Source organism: Scleropages formosus, chromosome 22, assembly GCF_900964775.1.
Source record: "Scleropages formosus chromosome 22, fSclFor1.1, whole genome shotgun sequence".
NCBI lineage: Eukaryota > Metazoa > Chordata > Actinopteri > Osteoglossiformes > Osteoglossidae > Scleropages > Scleropages formosus.
Window position 1 is genome coordinate 8,851,614 of NC_041827.1, and position 22,845 is coordinate 8,874,458.

Consider the following 22,845-nt stretch of genomic DNA (forward strand, 5'->3'; position numbering starts at 1 on the left):
AGTGCACTTCTGGCAAAATGTTCAGTTCGCTCCACAGGAACTGCATGTGATATTGTTCTTAGGAAAATTAAGAAACCCCTCTCCTGGAGCTTGTTCTGCTCAGGCTGGTTGTGCTGCTGTTGCGGGACAGACCGAGTGTCGGGGCAGTCGGAGGAGCCTCATCGGGACACCCGTGTTGGAGCAGGATGTCGGCGCACTCCTGGCTCCCTGCGCAGCGTGCCATCGCAAGTGCAGTTCGGCCCTGGCAATCCTTGGCTTTCACATCACTGCCATACTAGAGAGAAATATAGGAAGGGAGGAAGGGAACAGGTTTTAACATTTTCATTGTTAATTAGTATAATTGGTCAATTATACATTTCGTTCGGGGGGTGCGGCGGCACGGCGGGTTTGGCCGGGTCCTGCTCTCTGGTGGGTCTGGGGTTCAAGTCCCGCTTGAGGTGCCTTGCAACAGGCTGGCATCCCGTCCTGGGTGTGTCCCCTCCCCCTCCAGCCCTACGCCCTGCGTTGCCAGGTTAGGCTCCGGTTCGCAGCGACCCCGCTTGGGACAAGTGGTTTCAGACTGTGTGTGTGTGTGTGTGTGTGTGTGTGTGTGTGTGTGTGTGTGTGTGTGTGTGTATTTCATTCTTAATGGATTAGACATATGAATGTTCAATTAAATATTTAATCCTTCCTTAAAACTGATCTTCTGCTATATTTAAGACAGTAACATACAGTTTGGCTGTTTCACTTCAGAGCAGGTGAAACAGCAGCATCACAAAGAATAAAAGTCGCAACGTCACCGGAGAACCACGGATCCTCACCCAGACTAACAACTGAGTCATGACCACATCGCCCAGCTGACACGCTGCGTGCAGAGCAGAGTGTGCCTGTTGGACAGCACCGCCAGGTGGAGTGGGCAGGGGGGTGTTCATCTCCTCCTTGTTGCTGTGTGCGAGCAGCAGGAGCAGCCTTGGGAGATCTCTCTGTGTGACAGCTGAGAGCAGACTCGCAGACATGCTGCTCCTCTCAGGCAGGGGAGCAACAAACAGCCTCTGCTCGTACTTAGCTCGAATCCACGACTCTCGTTCTTCTCTGAGGAACACAGGATCGATGGTTACTCCAGCAAGATCATTATTATTAGTATTATCATTATTATTGCTATCATCATCAATTTGATCATTTGAAACAGGTCGACATTTAACGTGAACAAGGCACAGCCGCTATTAGTCCAGCCCATATTGTACAATATAAATAAAACTATGCCCACAAATCACAAAGCTCACGCGCACTGTTCGTACTGCTGATATTTCTCTGCCTACCCACTGCCTAGCCTCCTGTTCTCACCGAGTGGCCTCTTGCGAGGGCTTCTGGCGCCCTTTTGTGCAGCTCTCCCAGATGCTGTTGGCCATGTGGTTGCCGATGGCCGCGAGCACCCGCGTCAGCTCTCGCGGCCAGTCGTCCAGGTCCAGCGAACGCACGCGTGACAGGTGCGTGCCCAGGTTGCGGTGAATGCCTGAACATTCGATGCAGATCAGCGCCCCCAGGTTGAGGCTGGCCCACGTCGGGTCTGAGAGCACGGAGCACACCGTGAACAACAGGCGGGGAACCTGGCGCGCACACGCGCACACGGGCGACCCGCATGACAGCCAACAGGAGGAAGGGCAACAAAGGACACACGGAAAACAACTCACTGGCTGCTCCACAGTCCACACAGAAGCTATTGCCTTTGGCATTCCGAATGGCTTGTAATGCCACTGCTTCATTCTGACTGTTCCTCCCTGCCTGCGGATATAAAAGAGTAAACGGAGAAACGTGAAATGACCGTGCGGTTGGTCACGGCCTCCCTCCCCTTCTCTACTGGCTTCGGTGACACCCGAGACTTGCCTTGTTCTTGCTGCTTTCGCAGGACTGCAGGCTGGCCAGAATCTGACTCTTAATGGCCTGCACCCAGGCATCCCGCTCCTCCAGACTCGAGGCCTCGAAGTTCCAGGTCTGACCCGTGCTCGACACGATGACGAAGTCAAAATTCTCTTCATCTGAAAACAAACGGACACGCCGCACTTAATCGGTTGCAACGTCTGCAGCGTTACACGAGGAATGTTTGTTACAAACAAATACCTTGAGTGGTCATACGTGGAAAAAAAACCGCAGTCAGTTCACACACTAACACAAGCAAACGGACACTCGCCCAATAAAAATATATGAATTAAAATGATTTCAAACGCAAGGACACAGAAAGACACATAAAACTGAAATTAATATAGAAACAGCCATCACTTATAGACACAGGGAAAATGTTCCAGTATAAAGTGCTGATGGACACTCAGACAGGCAGAAATAAGAAGAAGACTAATGAAAATGTAGCTGAATCATGCAGAAGAGCACCATTCTCGCCCCCCAGGACTCCGTTACCTGCTTTGTTAACGTTTCTCAAACTACCAAAGCTTTTCAGTTTCCACATTTTGCGCTTGGCTGCCAAGCAACATTAGTATGTGCCGCCGGAACGCAGCAGAAAGACAAACAGGAGAAAGGAGAGGCAGTTGAAGGAGTGAAGAGTGAAGGAACAGTGCAAAGGCAAGGGTGTGGAAAATGTTCTCTTTTTGCTGTCAGGACACAACGATCGGAAGTGACGCAGGGAAAAAGTACAAATCTACCACAGAGAGGTGTATAGGGCCCATCGCTCCCATCGTAGAGGAACGTAGTCTTTTTCCGACTATAACAACGCACTACATTGTCAATAATCATACTTTAATCATGACCACCAATTAGCCTATGTTTACCATTAAGCTATGTTTGACTGACCATTGTTTACACTCTTTTGGGATACTTTTTATTGTGTATTGAAAGCACAGTATTTAATTCTTATAACAGTAAAGATAACATCCCTTCATTTTCTGACGTTTTCCTTAATTTGCTGAAACTATTTAAGGACCCTCCGTGTCTGGTTCTGCTTGGCTCACCTTCTGCTTGTCCAATCGCAGCATCTCCTCTTTGATTCATGCTCTTCTTTCTCCTTGCCTTACTTCTGGAAACCATCGGGGAAGATGGAACAAGGTCTTTTGCACTAGGAGGGCTATTCATTCCTTCGATGGCTGAGTCTGGGACATCAATACAGAGACACACGCACACACTGTGAGTGTTTCTGATGTGAATGCATATACTGTGTCAGTCCAGCAAATGACCCCATGCGACATCTAAAAAAATGAAAAACAGAAAAGCATACATGGACATACCCATGCTCTGGGATTTACTGGACAGTGAAGAGGGGCATCTCTGTATCCCCCTGCCCCCCCGTGGTGAAATAGTACCTTCACGTCCAACCCCCTCTTCTACAGGCAAAAGATTGCTGGGAAATAGGGGAGCTGCAAAAGTGAAGTCAGACATACACAGAGGTCTGGTATTAGACACTGAAGAATAGAGCCTGCTTCAATGAAATTAAATTACTCCCATTCCTATTCTGTAATGCACTGGCCATGTGTGAATCCCACCTGCACCGGGCCCTTCAGAGCTTGACATGTCCTTCACCAATCCATTTAGGCCTGCTGGAGGCCCACCAGCGGGCATAGCACGGGGAGGCCGCTTCCCCGGCACCTTCACTGTCACGCGTAACAAGTCGATCTCCTTCCCATGGGCATTCTGCATGTACTCCTGCCAGGTCATAGGGCACAGGTTATTTCTGAAGATGTCCCAGTAATTCATATGTGTTATGTGAGAGTTCCGAAGGAGCTCAAAAATGTACAGGACCAGCCGTAAGACCGTAGGAACACTTCAGGGTTCAACAGCAGGAGCTGTGCTAGGATTGTGTGCAGGAACAGTTGGATTGTGAATGTTAGTACATAAATCTGTAAGTTGAGCGTTCTTGTCAGAGACAGATAGGGTTTGAGAATTTATCTAAAATATAAATTTGGTTTGCTCTGTGAAGCTTAATCGCTGTTCTGGTTGTTCATGTCACTTACGTGAACACTCGAGTGGTAGGACAAAATGCCACTGCTAGATAGAGTGACAAACTTCTTCTTCCACTCCTTGTTCAAGGAGTTCCCACTCTTCTTCAAAAGGATGCTCTTGGGGCCAAAGGGAAACGCAAGGAGCATATTAACGAATGAGTGGGTTGATGGAACATAAGCAAGAGCGAGTCTGACTCCAGCGAGGTGTGGTATTACAGAAAGAAACCCGGCACACTGACCTGTTTAATTGGGATGGACCTGCCACTGCCCATTTCTCCCTTGCCTTCAGCGCCCTTCTTTTCTGAGTCATTGCTGCGGGAATTCTGGAATAAAGGGAAGGAAAACAGTGTGGGAGAAAGAGATGAGCTGAGGTGAGATGAGAAGAGAAGGAAAGGAAGAGTCGCAAGAAAGACACAGAACTGTCAAATCGGTCTGCAAAATTAGCAAGTAAACTGCAAGACAAAAGAAGGAGGTGAGTCAGTGGGGGGTGGGGGTGGGGGGCACAGAGTACTGGAGCAGTCTGGATGTACCAATGACTTTGCTTGCAGTTTTTTACTGGGAGGATGTGACTGTTTGAGGATTTCTGAAGACAGGCTCCGCAGGAACGTTCCATCTATTACGAGCTCTTAAGGGAGACACAGGACACACAATCGCAGACTTAACAGAATGAGAATAAGGGCACATGACAGGATACGGTGAGTGGAAAAGGAGACAAAGAAATACAAATATAAAGCTGACCGTGAAACGCGAGATCCGCTGACTGGATGGGTTCCGCTGCACCCCCGGGGTGGCAATTCCTACTCCATCTGCTGTCAAAGTCCCCTGCAAATTCCTGCGGCTGACCACCGGCGTAGAGGGCAGGGAGGATGAGTAGTCGCTGCTCTGGCCTCCGTTGCTTGCCTAAGGGGAGAGTACTAGAGTTGACAAAGTGCTGAATGGAGAGCGTGGAGCCAGTAAGCAGATGAGAACAGTCTCTCATCAGTACCCTGTGGTGGCACTTGGAGCCACCACCAACCTACAGTGCTCCAAGTCTCATGGGTTGTTACCTGTCCTGGAATGGATCCTGACACTGGTGTTGAGCCTCCTGAGTGACTGGGTGAGCTGGGCAGAGATTTGCAGGAGGCCTGTATGGCATTTTGTTTCTTTAATGCCGATATCTTCTGGGCAGCTTCGGGAGAGCGAGTGAAAAAAAATGAGTTGCCCGAATTGATACACGGACCCCTATATTAACTATGTTAATTGAGGAAAAATGATCGCTCACAGTTAGCACACAAACCCTTCAGCCAATGTTCTGGTCAAAATATACAGTATATGCCAATGACAAGTAAGAGTGAGCAAATGATTGATAATACAGAAGGGATTAGTAGGAGCTGAGAGTCACCCTCGGTGAAGACGCGATTCACATTGAGTCCGTAGGTGGCGCACGTCTCGTAGTACACACAGCGACGCAAGTCGCAGCAAATTTGCCGTACGCGGGCATCGTCGATCACGCGTGGATTGGTGCTGCTGATCTTATCTGGTTGAAAGGAGACAGTGCTAAGTGGCTGAAGGGAGACTTTACTCATAGAAATAAAACTGAGTCAAGCAAAAATTTCCCTCTAAAGTGATTAAAGTAAAATTTCTTAGCGGTGCGGGGTAGTGTGCACCTCCATTAGCACTCATAGCATGTAATGAAAAACTCCCAATGACCTTACGTGATGAATCCTGGGAATAAGAAACTTCAAAATAGTCTAAAAGATTATTAGGCTGAACAGAAGCAAGTCAGATCTAAAGAAAAAATAGGTACCGTGCATGAACTGCACGTCTTTACCAGAAATTCCCTGTTTTTCCTGCAGTGGACTGGCGTCCCATCTGGGGTGTCCTCTAAAAAGCCTAACACCCTAACCGTTCTGGGATAGGGTCCAAACCAACATGAATCTGCCTTAGCATAAGCGGTTGTTACAGTGAGTGAGTAAGAAATTCCCCGTTTTCCGTTATTCACACGAAGGCAACATCCTCACTACTCTTACCCTGCGTAGCCACCACAATCAGCGGTATCTCAGTAATGTCGCGGTAAGTGCTCAGCTTGCCGTAGTTCTGGTAGACCTCGTGGAAGCTGTTCTCGTTCTCCAGACCGAACACCAGGATGACAGCATCCACCCAGGCGCTGAACTGCAATGCCACGTAGAGGGGAGGATAAAGAAAAGAGGAAGAAAAAACGTGTTGGAAAATGCAGAGGGAAGTGTAATAAGAGGCGAGGCCAGGCTAAGTACTCATTCTACGCATTGATATCGTTTAAATTAATTATTCATTCATTTAGCAGGCACGTTTCTTCAATGTCGAGCAAGAGCAGGATTTAAAACCCGGTCTTTTGAGTGGAAGGCAGCAGCAAGTGCAACAGCTACGCAACCACTCCATCACAAAGCGAACAAAATTAAATGTAGGCCCAAAAGCAGTAATATGGGAAGAACATTTTCTTAAAATGACACAGTCACTGTGAAATTCACAGACAAGCTCTTAAATACAGGACACACACCTGTGCGTCTGGAGGCCCAGACTCCTCTCTGATTAAGAGCAGATGACTCTGTCCATCAATAAGGACCTCCTTCTTATACCTTCCCCCTGACGGGCACAGACAGGCGGCGGAAACGTCATTCCTATGTGCAGACCTGACACCCTGACACATTCCATTATCAAAAACACCCAGTGAAGTGCCTACCTTCTGGGGACTCCAGGGGAAGGTAGCTCCCCGTGATGTATCTGTTCACCAGGGCTGACTTGTTGCTGCGCAGACTGCCCATCACCCCCTGCACAGACAAAGACCTGTAAGCCAGCAAACCCAGCACAGAGGCAACAGCGCTTGCGTGCACATCATAACGCTGCTGTCTGAGTTTCTCCTGCTTTTTCCGAACTTCAGACGTTTTGACTGTTAATACAACATTCAGTAATTAATTAGTTTTTTTAATATGTGCACTAAACACAAACTGCAAGGATCCACCGATCCAACCACGCAGCAAAGCAATTTAAAAACACATTCACACACTCGGGGGAATTCAGAGTCTGTAACACACCTGAAACATATCTCTGAACTGTGGGAGGAAACCAGAGCATTCGGAGAAAACTCAGGCAAACATGAGGAGGGCATGTAAACTCCACACAGACTGAGCCAGATTTAAACTCATGTCCAAACCCACATTCCAAGAAGTGAGAGGTACAAGTGCTACCTGCCACAAAAGTATGTTGCTCATTAAGTCAGAGCAAAAGAAACAAATCTGATCATCATTATCACTTTCAGTTTGATAATAGTAAGGGTCTTTTGCTCACCAAGCGAAGTTCTGGGACTGAGCGACTCAAGGTCCACTCCTGACTGTAGGAACAGGCTACTGCAAAAGAGAGACAGAAAGAGTGTGAACAAGATAGAATAAAAAATAACACGTGAAGTGTAGAAAACTTCTGAAAATTGTTGTGACATTTCAAAACAACTGCAACTATAATAAACCGTTCCATCCGTTGCTTTTGAAATATTTTTGAACATGTGTTATTTATTCATTTAGGTGACCTCTTGCCCATGGAGATTTACAATGTTAAATTTCTATACTAAGCTACTTAAGCTGATTTTCCCATTTACAGAGCAGGGTAATTTTTACTTTACCAGTTCAGGGTAATTACCTTGATCAGGGTATTTATCTAAGGATTTGAATGCGAGGCCTTCTGATTCCAGGGTGGTAGCTCTAGCCACTATGCCACCTGCTGTCATATATATATATATATATATATATATATACTGCACAGTGGAATGTAAAATGTGCTTTGAAAGGCTGACTCACATTTCCAGACATATACAGCATCTGCACCAAGTAATAGCCCGTATCCAGACTCTACTATAAAAAAATTAGCTGGCCTATAAAGGTGTGTGATCATTAATAACCCTGCATAAAGACCCAGCCTTGAAGAGCAAATTAAAAAAAACACAATACAACTAGCTGGCTTCTCTGTGTGACTTGGAGAGCTCTGCTCAACATATATCTGGGTTTGTCCTGAGTACGAAGCTCCACGTCGCCCGAGCACCATCCGTTCGGCACAGCTGGCCTTCGCTCAAACTCCACAGCGAGAGAAACTTTCAAAGTCACTGTGTGTCTGATGGCATTTCTGCACTACTTGGAATGGCACCGGGGTTTGGCATCAGTGCGAGGGCTCCATATGTGTCCTCTCACAGGCCCAGATGGTGCACGGTGGGAGATCGAGGAGGAGGGAGGGAGAGAGGTAAAGGGGAGCCGAGGAAGAAGCGGGGAGGAGAAGCCCAAATTAATTGCACGCGCTCCTTAGGTGCAGCACCGGTGCGGCCCAAGTTCATTAGCAGCTCTGTTCATCCTGTGAGCGCGTGCGTGTGTGTGTGCGCAGCGCCGGGAAATGCAAAAAGGTGATCCGCTCTAGTTTTTCTTCAGATGACGGACGCAGGCAATTTGCGTTTGGACTTTGCCGTCCCCGAGTCCACCAGTACACCTGAGGAAGCCCCTCTAACCTACATCATCATCCCGCTCGACGAACCCGTTCCGTCTCCAGCACGAAGTCAGAGCACACCCACGTGCTGACTCACACCCGCTCGACGCGGCATGCGGCAGCGCATCTGAGCGCGCGCGGGTAGAGAATCGTGCAGGTCCACGGGGGTCAGCGTTCTCTCCCGCTCCTTAATAGGCGCTTATTAAAATCGCCCACTCGCAAATCGTGGACTCTGCCTTCCACCGACCGTGCGAACGAGACGAGCGAGGAGCAGCGTTTCCCTTAAAGAAACCCTGAGCTTGAGAAGTAAACTTCCTGCTCGGATGCAGCACTCCCGCAAGAGAACAAACAGGTCTGAGCGCTGTCATCACGGGAGGCTGTCTGCTCATACTCCATTTATAGCATCTAACCATAATTAAAGTCTGCAACAGGACGGCCGACTGGCTTGACCGCAGGCACGCGTACGCAGATGGACGGCTCTGCAACGGCGTGGCCTCCGGAGCGGCAGGTGCCTGGGAGTGGAAGTGTCGAGCGCTTCAAGAGCCACCCCCACAGCTCTGAGCGACAACGCAGCTACTTCAGCTTAGAACCAGATGAGCGAGTGGGATGGGAAGACTGACAGGAAAGCTGCACAAGTCACTTCCAGAGACACAGCGCTGGCCCTTAACTAGAGCCTCCCCACCCCCGCCCGCTGGCCCAGTATGTCACCTGTCCTATTCTCATTTCACAGACCGCTTTCATCCACGGAAACGCATCTCACGACGCACGCTTCCATCTGGATGTCTCACTGACGCTATAGAACAAAAGTACACTGCAGGAAGTTGAATTGATAAACTTTGTCACGGTCTTGGCTATTGATCCAAGTACAAACCCATAATTACACAGGCACACAAACTGGCACTGTCTTACTACAACTCAGGATCAATAATGCTCAAACTGCACCGATTATTTCCAAAGCTATTAAATAATGTGTCTTACATGCATGAAATGTGACAATGAGGTCAAGGTGCCGCTATCAGCAGAGTACCGAAGTCCTTCGTACATGGGATACAGGGAAGTATTAAGAAGACCTCAGCAGCGCTAATAGATCCTTTTTTTCCGTCATCTCGAAGGACACAAATTTTTCCAGTTTTTCTCTGCACTCTCCACCCCCTCTTTGCTGTCCATGCCAGTCTCTCTTTTCAGCTTCACACCACCATCCAACAGGCATCTCTCACAGTCCTCTGTTGCCATGACAACACTTCCTCCAGCAACTGCCTTTCTCTTGCACAACAAAATGAACTAAAGAGACACAAAGACATACAGAACATATACATGTCACTCACAAAACAACACTCCAAAATATACATTTCTGCATTATATATCATATGTTTACAAATACGCAAGACAAACATTTAATAAACAAGGAAACATGCCAGAACACACTACATTTGCGCTGGTGTACATTTGCGACAAATATTCCTAAAATTATGCTGTGCAACAATACAACAGATGGTTTTTTTTGCAGACGGTAATTTTTCCTTCACGGGTGCTATTCATAGTCACACCGAAAAGACAAGTACGGCGACACTGTCGACTTCCGTTTAAATGAAAACTTTTAACAGCAAGCAGGAAACACCCTAACAGTCTCCACCAAGCCACCTCCTTCCTCCTTTTTTCATATCACTGGGCAGCTCTGTTCACAGCAATCTTCAATTATTCATAGAGCACATATTCTTTACAGATTATTTAGCGGTCAACACAATTGCGGATGCCAACTTGTTACTCCGATGTAAATTACATGCAATATCAAAATATATTTTGTATTTCTTTGCTCTCTTTTGTGGCAGTGATAACAGGGAGTGTCATTCACTGCTTTTAACCACCTCCTTCACTCATACAGTACTGATTACTGTAGAATCTTGTGTTTGTATCTAGATCTCTCTATCTGTTTGTGTGATGCACTTTTGTATTGTTTCCGGAGATGTGCATTGCTTTGTAGAAAAGCATCCGCTAAATGAATAAATGTAAATATTAATGTAATTTCACTCTTCCCACGGATCGGAAGGAGCTGGAAAGAGCCAGTGTTTCCAATCTACTGTAATTGTGCTTCCCTCAATCACAGTTGGGCGTTTACACCAGTAGCCCCAAAGCACCCTGCCAACATTAAGCTGATTCTGGGTGTGCTACAGGTATGGAGCAGGTGTCATTTCTATGCAGTTTTTATGCAGGTCAAAGACTAAATGCATCTGGATCTGTTTGGTAATTTGATTTTGAATACATATTGTTATATCTTTATATTTCCTACTTCATTCAGTTTTTACGTCGCAATTATGGTGGACCCGAATCCTAATAAAATAATTCATTTCAAGTCATTTCAGAAAACCTTTGCTCAAATACTCAGTTGTTCTGATGGAATATGCAATAAGCTTCCAACAAGCAGAATGAAAGAAAACTACACCAGGAATGTCAGTTGAAAATTTACCCAGTTAAAGACATGATTCCCTCATTGGGAATCTTTCCGTTTTGTCGTGCCAGAAAAATGGGTTGCCTACTTGAGTTTTAATTGAATTTTTAATTGTTTGAGGACCATACTTAAATAAATAAGACTGACCTACTGTATAATCAAAATGCTGGAAAATCACCTGTAAAAAGAGCTTCGCTGAAGCACATCATCGCAATCTCCTGTTACGTAATAAACAACGTAACTAGCCTGGTTTCTTACATTACCATTAAAAAAGTTCCTCTTTTACCTGCAAAGTGTAACATTCGCTCTAAAACACAGAAGCCGGTTTGGACAGCTGAATTTCACACACGTACTGGGGTATGAACTTCATTGCCAGGCAAGGGACATTCGAGGACATTGTAGCAAGCTGTTATGAGGCACCAGTCACAGCTCAACAGTCAAGCCAGAATTTCAGCATCCCTTTGCAGAGAACACTTCTCTTCCCTGTTCATCCCAAGGCTTTATTTCCTAATTGCATCTGGTGTCTCAAAACCTCTGAAGGTTGTTTATGTAGAAAAAAGAGCCATGGAGGAATAATGTACATGCTGAGCTAAATGTATGGCGGTGCTGTGATTGTAGGGAAGATGAAAGGTGATGGGTTTGAAGTCGGGTGACAGAGCTATAAAGAAGGACAAGGGTAGCTCCTACCTTCCTCTTCACTTGATTCTCTCTGGACAGACCTGTAGAGACTTGGAGCAGTAGCAGTTCCGGCTGGGACAGTGGTGCTCTTGGCAAAAATGCCACTGATGAACTTCAGCATCTTGTGGTCACGTGCAGATGTGCGCTGTGCATGACTGTGAAGAAGAGTGGGCCCCATGCTGGCAGTCATCTGGACTCCCTTCCCCCACCGCAAGTCCTCAGACAGGGAGTGCAGGTCACTGTTGTCCAGGGTGCGACTCTTGCCTTTGTGTGGTGGCTTGGAGGCCTGGCTGAAAGGCCCTGGGAGTGAGGTGGAACCAGTCTTCAGTCTCTCTGGTCTGGGGCTGTCACAAGCGGCCGAATCCCCTGCACCCATGGTGCTCTCACCAGGTTGAGATCTTGCCCTCCCTTCACCTCCTGTCCACGAAATCCGACTGGGGCATGACATTAAGGTTGCTTCTGACTTGGTCCTCACCTTGTTGCTGGTGTATTCCAGGCTCTGGGAAAAGCCAATGGCACTCCGCTTGAAGTCCTTATGCTCCTGCTGGCTCATCAGACCACTGGGGTCTGCCAGTAGGGCACCTGGCCGTTGGCTGACCTGTAGAGGGGTGTTACTCTTTGGCTGAGTTACTTCCACAGGCTTCAAGATGAGTGTTCCTCTGCATGCTTCTGCTGCCTCTTCTGTGCTCATCTCAGATTTTACCTTTTTCCCTCTGGCCTCTGCCCAACCACTTTTTGCATCCAGACCTTGCAGTTTAACTTGTGCCCTATCATCTGCGGGCTGTTCGTTTTTGGCGGTAATGAACTGCTGTCTCTCATTCTTCTCCCGCCTGTTCTTTTCCCTTTCCAATCTGAGACTTTCCTTCATCTTCAGCTCCAAATCCTCTTCTTGTAACCGCCGTGCAGATGTGGGCGGTCCTTTCTCATCCTCCCGCAGATCTCCACCGGTGCTTCTTTGTCCCGTTTCTCTTCCCCGAGCAGTGACTTTGGTCGGCTGGGCCCCATTCTCTCCCACCGCCTCGACCTTGACGAGGGTGAGGGAGATGAGGTAGGTGGTGCGTCGGTGCTGCGTTTCGGCTCGGCTCATGTGCTCGAGCTTCAGCTGACGGCGTGCGGGTGCTCAGAGCCACGCAGCGTGAGAACGTCCAAAGCGGCATACAGTTAAAACGGCATAATAAGGTAGGCACATCCAAACAACACGCTACTATTTTGACAGTCTAAAATTAAAATAACGGCTATGAGGCTTCAAAACTGACTGTAATAGAGGGTAATAAAACGAACAATTTCGGTTTGTCAGGTGCCTGGAATTATTACTCTGATTATTCCTCAAGAAATAAAAGTCGCATTCAAAAGATAAGGGCACACTAGACAGAAGCTAAGATCAAGACTGAAACGTGGAAGCATGCCTTAAAAAACTAGGAAAGTGAGAAAAACACGAAGACAGCTTAACCCCTCCACTTTCCCATGTTTCTGTTCATTACTAAGAGTCCGCAGAGAGAGCTTTGTTTTCCACAGACCCGCTTTGCTTAAGGCTAGAGTTTCCTATAATATGTCCATCCAGGGATCTCCCTCCTCTGCCCGAAAGTAAGCGCAGAAGTGTGTCTCTTTTCACCGCTCTTTCTTTCCTCTGGTGAGTATAGTATATTTTGCTAGCTCTGTTTTTTATGTTGACTTCTAATGTACTACAAAAAAATAATTTAAAAAACACAATCTACAAATTCTTAATTCAATTCACAAATGTCGGAAAAAAAAAAAAAAAAATGAAAAAATTATCAGCAATAATCAAAGAGCGTGAGAAAAAGAGCTAAAAAGCAGCATATATCAAGTCTGCCCAGTCCAGGGAGTGGACTGATGGCGAGTCGCAAAAGGCGATGTTCCCAAGCCAAAGAATTTAGGAATGTAAGAAGAGATTTTGCAGCAACGTCTCCGTCCACAGCGCCTTCTCCCGTCCTTTCATCTTCTGAGTATGTCGGGCAATTAAGCGCTCATTACGGTCGGCTTGCGACGAGATGCCACTCAGCGAGCCTCCCACACGGAGAAAGCCGGCATCCTGGATCTCAGCTTCTAGATAAACACGCGCACAGGTTGTCCTGGAACAGCCAGACAACAGAAGCAGGAGCCCAGACAGGGGTGTTTGTCCTCAATTTCTCTTCCACGCTCTCAGTTTGCTATTAAACATAAGAAAAAAGAAAACCTCTGCTTTATTCCCTTTTATATCGCACTCCCTGCCTGCCTACCTCCTTCCAGCTCTCTCTCCCCTCCCCTTCTCGCACACAAGGCAGTCTCCAGGCAGTCCCTGCTCTCTCTCTCTCGCTCTCTCTCTCTCTCTCTCTCTCTCTCTCTCTCTCTCTCCCTCCAGAAAAGCAGGAGAGGAATGATGCAATTAAGGAAACAGGCAAGATGTAACATTACATTATATGAATGATGGGAGTGAGGCAGTAGGACCTAAGGGGGGGGGGGGGGGGGGGGAATGAGCAGGTGGTTAAAACAGAACAGAAGAGCACAGGGAGGGGAGCAGGGGATATTGGGAAAGCACTGAATAACCAGGGTTGGGGGCAGAAAGGGGGGGGGACGACAGAGGGGTGGCTCTCTTTGCTGCTGCTGCAATACCAGCTTCAACAGCATTAGTCACAGGCAACGAGTGCCATGGTCGCAAAACCCACATCGTCCCCACCTCCCGCTCTCCCGATTGGCTCCTTCGTGTAACCAAGGGTTGAGGATGTTCTGGCTGTCCACAGCGGCTACCCCCTTTTACCTATACCCTGCCTTCTGTTCCATCTCCGACTGGATTGGTTTCCCCCGTGATGATCGGTTGGTTCATTAGCAGGCGCACACTATACACGTTCTCACATAGCATGAATAAAACAACGAACATTCTGGCATTTCTTCACCAGCTCAGGAAGCAGATCAGTGTTAGATGTAAAAATAAGGTCACGTTAATGATGCAGCTGGATGCGTGTTGCACAAGATAACACGCATTATGCGTGTGCATGTGTGCTTTTTGGAGATACAACAAGGGAGTATGCTTGTCTGGATGTTCAAACTGTGGTTTAGTTTAGCGTGTTTTGTTCAACGTCCATCCTTGCTGGATCAGTCTGTAGTTCCTCTTTCTCACAACATAATGAGCATGTCGGTCAACCTTCAGGCTTGATTTACACTGTGTTCGTAAGATGTGCACACTCGCGCTATAATGCTGAGACACTCTTATTGACAGATGTGTGTGTAACTTCATTATTTTAAACTGAAAAGGAAGTTGCCCCTTCTGCAATCTTTTGCTCCCTTTGCCGGTATCCTACTCCTACTTTGCACAGAGGCCATCAGTTACTCCAATGACATGTCCAAGACCCAGATATACTGCCCACAAATACCAGTAATAAGCAACGTGCTTTATTGATTTTGCCTGATTCTTTGCCCCAGGGGTCACGACAGCCGTGCACTAACTCATCGGTTTCTTTAAATCGAAACATCATTTAATGTTGTGGTCTACACCAGAAATTCCCTCTGTAAATATGTGGATGAGAGAAGTATTTAAATCTCGTCAACTTGAAAAACTGACATTTTATTTGCATGGCAATTTCAATGAATTCTGGAATATCTGGGCGCACGTCTATAAGTTATCAGAAAGAGCTACTCAATCATACCTGCGATAAATTGTAACCTTTTGACCCTGAGCCCTCATTCCATGTATGTGAACATATTTGTGTTTTCTCTGTGTACCGTCTATCTGTATGCTGTTTTGACCCTGGGATGTGAATAAAACCAACTAAAAAAAAAGGAAGCGTCTACCAGGAAACCCACACACCACATTGTCTAAAACTGCGTGTCCCAAATGAGGTCGCGGCAAGCCGGAACCTAACCAGGCAACACAGGGTGCAAGGCTGGAGGGGGAGGAGACACACCCAGGACGGGACACCAGTCCATCGCAAGGCACCCCAAGCGGGGCTCGAACCCTACACCCAATGGAGAGCAGGATACGGCCAAACCCACTGCACCACCGCACCCCCCTGCGGCAGGAAACCCATTTATTTCATATTCATCTTTGTTGAAAAGCACCTATTGTAATGTCAACTGAGAAGAAGATTTCAGTATTTGTTTTTTACTTTAAATTAAACAGGCAGCATAGTTGCACAGCGAGTACCGCTGCTACCTCATAGCGCCTGGGTGGTATGAGAGGATGTGAGTTCGATCACCCCTCAGTCTGTGTGGAGTTTGTTCTCCCCATGTCTGCGTAGGTTTCCGTGGGGTACTCTGGTTTCCTCCCACAGTGCAAAGCCATGTTGTTCAGATGGATTGGTGACTAAGTCACCCAAAGTGTGTGAGTGACAGAGAGAGTGTGTTTCACTGATGTATGGGTGAGTAACTCATTGTAAGTAGTGTATCTAGCAGTGTAAGTCACCTTGGGTGAATAAGGTGTGGAATGATAACATTAAACAGCATTCATTGGAAATCACTTTGGAGAAAAGTCTCTGCTATATGAAGTAATGTAAATTGAGCAGTAAAGTTCTGTGGTGTATATTCTCAATTTTCAGTCAGCAGGGCATTATGTTTTCAGTAAAACAACAGGGGGAAGGCTTTTATTTGTTTTCTATGTAATTTGTAAGAAACCTGTTCTTGAAAGGGAATTGCGTAATAATGGAAAACAGGACAGACAGGAGTCCTATCCAGGAGAAATCACTAGGTGAAGCTCAAAGGTTTCACAGACTGTACATTCTGCACATTCCACAGAAAAGCTGTGAATGCTTGTAAGAGAGTACAGAATGCGTGTTGGTGTATGTTTCATTGTCCTCTGACACTGAGATAGCACTCTGCGAAGCGTCACAAAAAAACAAGACCTGATGTTTTGGGGCATCACTGAAATACAAACTCAACCCCCGAGCAGATGCTTTAATACCTTAACTAAAAGGTGCTTTCAGCGCAGAATTAGAACTCATCCTGAGTTCGCAATGTTAATTGAATTTCATATTGACATTTAGATTTATATATTCATTTAGGATTAGGGAGTGCGGTGGCGCAGTGGGTTGGACCACGGTCCTGCTCTCTGGTGGCTTTGGGGTTCGAGTCCTGCTTGGGGTGCCTTGTGACGGACTGGCATCCTGTCCTGGGTGTGTCTCCTCCCCCTCTGGCCTTACGCCCTGTGTTACTGGGTAGGCTCCGTGACCCTCTATGGGACAAGCGGTTCTGAGAATGTGTGTGTATATATTCATTTAGCTGACGTTTTTCTCCAAAGCAACTTACAATGTTAAGCATATCTATGTGACATATGAGTTGCACTGGAGCTCAGAGGATCATCATTAGCCTCTTTTGGAGACTTGATGGATCTTTCCCAAAGACATCAAAGCTTTGATTGTATAAAGTCATATTTAACCTTTCAACCTTTCCATCTACTGCTTCATAACAGAGGTCTGGTATGGTAAATGGATGAGATGTAAATATCCTGCTAGTAGGTGGTAGATGGCTACTAGGCAGAAGGAACAGAGAACAGTAGTATCTCTGGCCATCAACAACTGCACACCTTCTTAGTACTGATCTCTTCCTGCTGCTTTAAATGAAATTAGCTGGGATCATATCTACCACATAGGTGACAATATTTCAAGTATTAGAAACTTGTACAACGTGACACAAAAGCAGAGTAGCTGGCAAATACAGATGGAACAAGCGTTCCTACCGTCTTAATTGAGAATTCCAAAATAGCTTGCAGACATAATTGCCATCGATGAAAGTTTACGATAGAAAACAGAAAACAATCTAATGACTTCTGCAATGACCCTAGTTTTAATTAGGAAGAAGGTTATGTGAAATCACTGTACGGCAAGGCATCGATGGTGACATCCAAGGCCAGACATAAGGTTTAATAATTAAATGTCAACTTTTAGGTGATTAAAATAAAGGCTAGGTTGAAGCATATTTTGGGTTGGTAGCACGAAAGGAAGGAAGTGAATGTGAGTTCTGACAGGGTCCAAAATAAGACAATCATGAGATAAGATGGGCGGTTATACACAGGTACATACAAGCAAGTGCATATGCATTGGCCCAGTTTTGGTGTGATCCACAATTACAGCATAGGTGACCAGGCAGTAGTTCTGATCATTTAGGTAATGAGAATTTTTATCATCATCATGCACATTTCTCTTACCCAAAATAGTGGCTGTTAGAGGATGACAGGTCAGGTTACATTTACCCGTTTTTTGACAGGTTGGAGAATGTTTCTGTACTACGCCAAGACCAAGCTAAACCTAGGCCTGTTGCCCTTGGAAACAGCATTTGTAAGGTCTGGATCTGAGTATGAGCCATTCTGTTTCAACAAATACCAGTTTTTAACATGGGATAAAGCCTGGCCTTAACTCATTTTCTGTTTGAATCCTTTGCTCACTTCAGTAAGTATGGTTTTCGTCTAGCAAACATCTTCATTTTTGCAGATGTAAAGGAACTTATTGTAAACTGAAAGGATGTTCAGTATAGCAGAAACATTTTCCTCCTGCAGACACTGAGGACAAGCTGGGAAATGACTAAAAATGACAAAAGTGGTGGATTGATGCAGAGACCAGGAGGAAAGATGAGAGAGACTGTGTGTGACTTAAGGAAAAGAACATGATATGGACACTGAAAGAGTGGGAGAAACTGAACAGAAGATTGACAGTGGTGCTTTCTCAAACTTGGAGGATGTGGGTTTGCGAGCAGTTGAAGAGTGGCAGACAGGAAACAGCCAAGCAAAATACAGAGTCCTGCTATTACCACAGCACTGGCAGGGGTCCACACATCACACATGAACTATGCAATGCACTGCTTTCATGCAAAATGATTTACAGCATCGCACAATAAATATAAAGGTCTCCAACGCTTATTTTTATAACATACTATGAAGGACTAAATCACAAAATGTTTTCTGTTGCTTTTTATTAAATGCTTGCAAAGCTGAATGACTAAACTTGACTTTCTGCCACTTAGAGCCAGTTTGCCATACATACTGTAATGACCCACATTACCAGGAGTTTGAGCAGGAAAATGGGCTTATTGTAAATAGTTGTATTGTGGGAAAATGGAGTTATGGGGGAACTCACGGAGAATATAAGGTGGTGAGTATCTGTTGTTATAAGCAAGCTGGGAAGGCTGGCTTGAGGTGGAGGTGCTTGAAGGAGAGGGGTCCTTGTGCCGAGAGCATTATTTACTTGTATGCCAATGTTCCAGTAAATGTTCATAATGTACGCTGTCTGTGTGTCCTTCTTCACCCCATCCAAACCCAGAGTGCAGCGCGCTACAATAAATTGAGACGCTGAGCTAATCATATGTACTATATAATTAGGTGGCCTAAGCAAAAAGACCACACAAGCCAAATCCATACGCTGCTCTGCATCTTACATAACACCGGCCACTACCCCTCGGACCAAAATTACTGTATAATTTAATTGTACGTGGACTAAACCAAAATCTTAAGAAATTTTAAATGCTAATAAAGAATCTGACAAAAATCATAGATGAAATGAAAACCTTAACCTTATTCATGAAATAAGACAAACAGTGGCGTTTCTGGGTCTGCCTCACTTCTACAGCCAGACAAGGAGCAATGTAACTTAAGTATCTATGGTTGAGGTCACATACTGTAATAAGCTTTATAAACACATTTATGCATTTATGTACATATCATGCACATAGCAACTTACAATGTTAAGCGACCTATAATTACTTACCAATTTACACAGCTGTGTAATTTTTACTGTAGTAGTTTGAATCTTTTATGCAAATGTATGAGTGGAACACAGAAAAAAGTTTCAGACAACTCATGTGGAACAATTTTTGTCTGAACTGCAACGCAAGGACAAATTATTAATAGAATGTCTAGATTGTTCAAAAGCTTCCTTGATTTAAGAAAATGTCTGGTCTTTCTAAAACTAAGCTCTGTTAAGTTCTCTAAAGTCTATTCCCAGTGGGGGTTTATTCTTCTACCGAACCTTCTACAAGCTACCATATAAATAAATATCCTCCGTAATGCATGTTTTGAGTAAGCGTGTGTGTGCGTACGTGCAACTTACACTATATGTAAAATCTTATTTTAGACGCTGAAAGTAACTTGCATCAAATTGAATGATTTTAGTGCAGCAACTTGTACAAGGCCATGAAGCACTGATTTCATTCTCTTATGTCTCTACGGAGTGCTGACTTTTCCCCAACCTTTCTTTGCCTTGACACTTGAATGTGTGAGCGGCGACAAAGTCTTCTCACTCACAATTCAATTCTTTCATCACTGTATAAAGTTCTGGAAGGATAGAAGTGCCATCGAGTCGAGTCTGACTCATAGCGACCCCTTGCATGGTTTCTGAGGCAAGGAAGGAACGGAAGTGGTATGCGAGTGCCTTCTTCCGTGCATGTCTGAGGGACTGCAGATATGAGGAGAAAGATGCAAACTCAATACACCCTGAGCAGGACTCAAACGCCACACCCACCAAGCAGCTCAAGAGCTGTGAGGCACTGGCTTTGCCTGTTGTACCAACAGCTCCCCCAGATAAAGTTATACAGCATGACATTTCCCATTCTATTCAATGCCTTATAATGGTGAGAATGGTGAAAAACTGGATTGGTGTAGGCTACCTCAAAAGGACAGTCCCTTAACTACAATGCCACCTGTAGCCCAGTACCATGGGTATGACATCTTGTCAAGTGCTGTAGGATCAAAAATATTTCCAGTAGTATTCAGAAGAATTATCCAGAGATCCGACCCTCGCCCTTGTTACACCTGTCCCCAGTATTAACATGAGTACTTGCTAATGTGGAAAAGAATTACAAAGGTCAAGCACAAAAAACACAGAACAGGAATGAGCAGCTCCAAAAAACAATACACTTTAAACAGAAAGAAACCAGGCAGATGACAACCAGAAAAGTGATGAAATTTTAAATGTAGTAGTTGATCCCTACTGCTAATGACAGGTCCAAAGTGCTACGTTGTCAAACATATGAGTAATTAAGGTCAGTATTAAGCCTTCACGGCATCAGTGTTGTTCTTATTTAAAGACAAAACCGGGTAGAAGAATCTTCTTTGTCTGGAGTTTTATTTGTAGTAGCTTAGAAGATGCTGTACTCAAAACCGGCTCACAACTGATCAATTTCTAAGACAATGCATTTTAGTAAAGCAGCTCCGATTAGGTATCTTTCCAAAAAGGCCAAGTGTGACCTACTCCCGAGCCCTTCCCTGACAACATTTCTGGTCAGAATGATTGACAGCATTTCACAAATTTTGCAACCTATTAATACAACAGGTAACACAATAAAATTAACTCAACAGATACAATGGAATATGTAATTGAATAAGATAACATGAATACTTTTTTCCTGTTCTATAACTTACCTTTTACTTTAATGTTTATAGTAGTTCAATGTCACTTTTTCGTTTTAAAATAGCCTGAAGCCTGAAAATAAACTGTATTTCAGTTTTTTTTTTTTTTTAAATCGCAGCTCTGGTTTCCCAAATACAAATGTAGAGTATGACTCAAAAGAGAAGACTGAAACTGCAACTCATAAAAGGATAAAAGTAAACAAAAGTGCCAATAAAAGCGCGAGAGCGCCTGCCGCCTCTATGACAAGTGGGACGCGCTGGTCCTCGTGGCCAGTGAGTTGTGGCTCCCCGGGGGGCTGCAGGTGCGACCGCACGCGCTCGACTCGCGCCCGACTCGCGCCCCCTGGGACACGCTCACCTTCCACCTTGTGCACGTAGAGCTTGAGGGCAGCCCGCAGCTCCACGTCCGCCACTTTGTCCAGCTGCTTGCGAAGTTTGCCCACGGAGCTCTTGAGGGCTTCGTGTCGCTTCACCTCGGCGCGGATCGCGCTCTGCTGCGACAGCTTGGCGGCGTTCATGTCCGCGCGAAGTAGCGCCGCCGGAGCGACGCCGGACACCTGCCGGAACGTGCGACCCGCCGGCTGGCCGTACTTTCAAATTACATGGACCCGTGTAAAGCGCAAACGAGCAGAACGACTCTTCCCAAGTCCTGCCAGCAGTCTTGACTCTGTCTGTTAAGGAAAGGAGCCGTCCAGGCTGTTCGCGGTCTTCCGACACCTCCGACGAACTCACTTCCTGATAACCGCCGCGGCGGCACGCGCCTCAACTCTTCTTCATAATTCTTATCGCGTCACTCAGTCACTCTACCCCGAAAAAAAATCAACTTAATAATTACCGCTTATGACATGATGAGCGCTGTATCGTCGTTCTTTTATATGAAGAATTAAATAATCTTTCTGTTTGGTTCAATCTCAATGCTGTTATTTCCCCCCCAGTCTGTTCGCGACTTTTGTTTTTCACATTATCTTACAGGTTTCCTATTTAATAAAAGTAAATCCTTCACAGGGATCTCGAAATATATTACATACAGCACTTGTCAACAGCTTATCTTATTAAAAAAAACGGAGAGTCGGCTACTAATAAAATGGTTTCATAATATTAATTTGTTAACGACTTACTTTCACAGGAAAGAAACGAGAAGTTTCTGCATGACAGCCTGAGCTGAGGAAATGTTTTATCTCGTCATAGAATTAAATACCGGCGTAATAATGAAATGATCATAAGGGCATCCAATTCCCCACAGTGAAAGTGAGACAGTGAAAAAAGTTTTCATTGAGTCACATTGAATCCAAAAATAATCTGCTTCGTAAATCTAGACAAATACTAACAAGGCATAATGGGAAATTATTTTATACCTAAACGTCATTTCATAATAGACACAAAAATACACTGGGTGGCGTTAATCTCAAAAGTGACTTTTACTAGTTAGAAAACCATACAAACCCATAATGAACAACACTGACTGAAGGAGCTGGTATTGTTTTTTAAAAAAAGATAGAGACAAATTCATTTGCAAAGTAGCATTCTGTCACCACCTTCTGGAAAGTAATTCAGTAACTGATCTGCTTATGAATTTCTATGAAACACATGAAAGGTTCAGGTGCAGTGGTGTGGGTACATAATTAACTGTAATCGGTGAAGTAGTGTAATTTTACCACGGTTCATATAATTTCATTTTGCAGACAAAAGTGAATTTCAGTTTTTAAGTATAATGTATGTACAAACACATCAAAGTAAGATCAGACCTAAGGTATTTTAAATTAGTTTTCCTTTTATTACAGTTCAAAGTTAATGAAAAATTTAAAAAGTCTTACAGCTTTATATTATAATGATTATAGCTTTATCCGAGGCTTTACCCTATCTAGTGAATAAACTGAGGTATAAAAAAATCTGATCCTCTTTGATTTATTGAATAGATAATAAAACAAACTGAAAATGACTGGATACTGACAAACACTGCACAAGTTCATAAAATATAATACAAAAAAGTCCTG

At 45.1% G+C, this 22,845-nt stretch overlaps 1 protein-coding gene across 4 annotated transcripts; it reads right to left on the bottom strand.

The window, feature by feature from the left end:
• Positions 1 to 53: 53 nt before the first annotated feature.
• Positions 54 to 21,643, bottom strand: LOC108918415 (arf-GAP with GTPase, ANK repeat and PH domain-containing protein 2-like). Of its 4 annotated transcripts, none has more exons than XM_029247994.1 (19): positions 21,210 to 21,643; positions 7,227 to 7,285; positions 6,622 to 6,709; positions 6,439 to 6,524; positions 5,933 to 6,074; positions 5,305 to 5,439; positions 4,970 to 5,091; positions 4,662 to 4,823; positions 4,163 to 4,246; positions 3,936 to 4,040; positions 3,468 to 3,627; positions 3,213 to 3,341; positions 2,940 to 3,077; positions 2,392 to 2,451; positions 1,864 to 2,015; positions 1,671 to 1,761; positions 1,324 to 1,546; positions 801 to 1,071; positions 54 to 274 (listed from the first exon to the last, which is right to left on the bottom strand). In XM_029247994.1, exons 1-19 carry the CDS (start codon positions 21,367 to 21,369, stop codon positions 68 to 70), a joined length of 2,574 nt encoding a protein of 857 aa, XP_029103827.1. In that variant the 5' UTR covers positions 21,370 to 21,643; the 3' UTR covers positions 54 to 67. The 4 variants fall into 4 exon arrangements, with proteins under 4 accessions (XP_029103827.1, XP_018581115.1, XP_029103828.1 ...); XM_018725599.2 differs by lacking the exon at positions 21,210 to 21,643 and adding an exon at positions 11,536 to 13,276; XM_029247995.1 differs by lacking the exon at positions 2,392 to 2,451.
• Between the last annotated feature and the right edge of the window lie 1,202 nt (positions 21,644 to 22,845).

Bases quoted from the DNA above. Each gene is read 5' to 3' on its own strand.
- LOC108918415 (XM_018725599.2), bottom strand. From the start codon at position 12,613: ATGAGCCGAGCCGAAACGCAGCACCGACGCACCACCTACCTCATCTCC. The intron at 7,286-11,535 runs GTAGGAGCTACC...TCTCTTTTGCAG, and splicing joins AGAATCAAGTGAAGAGGAAG to TAGCCTGTTCCTACAGTCAG. The intron at 3,628-3,935 runs GTAAGTGACATG...ATGACCTGGCAG, and splicing joins CCTACCACTCGAGTGTTCAC to GAGTACATGCAGAATGCCCA.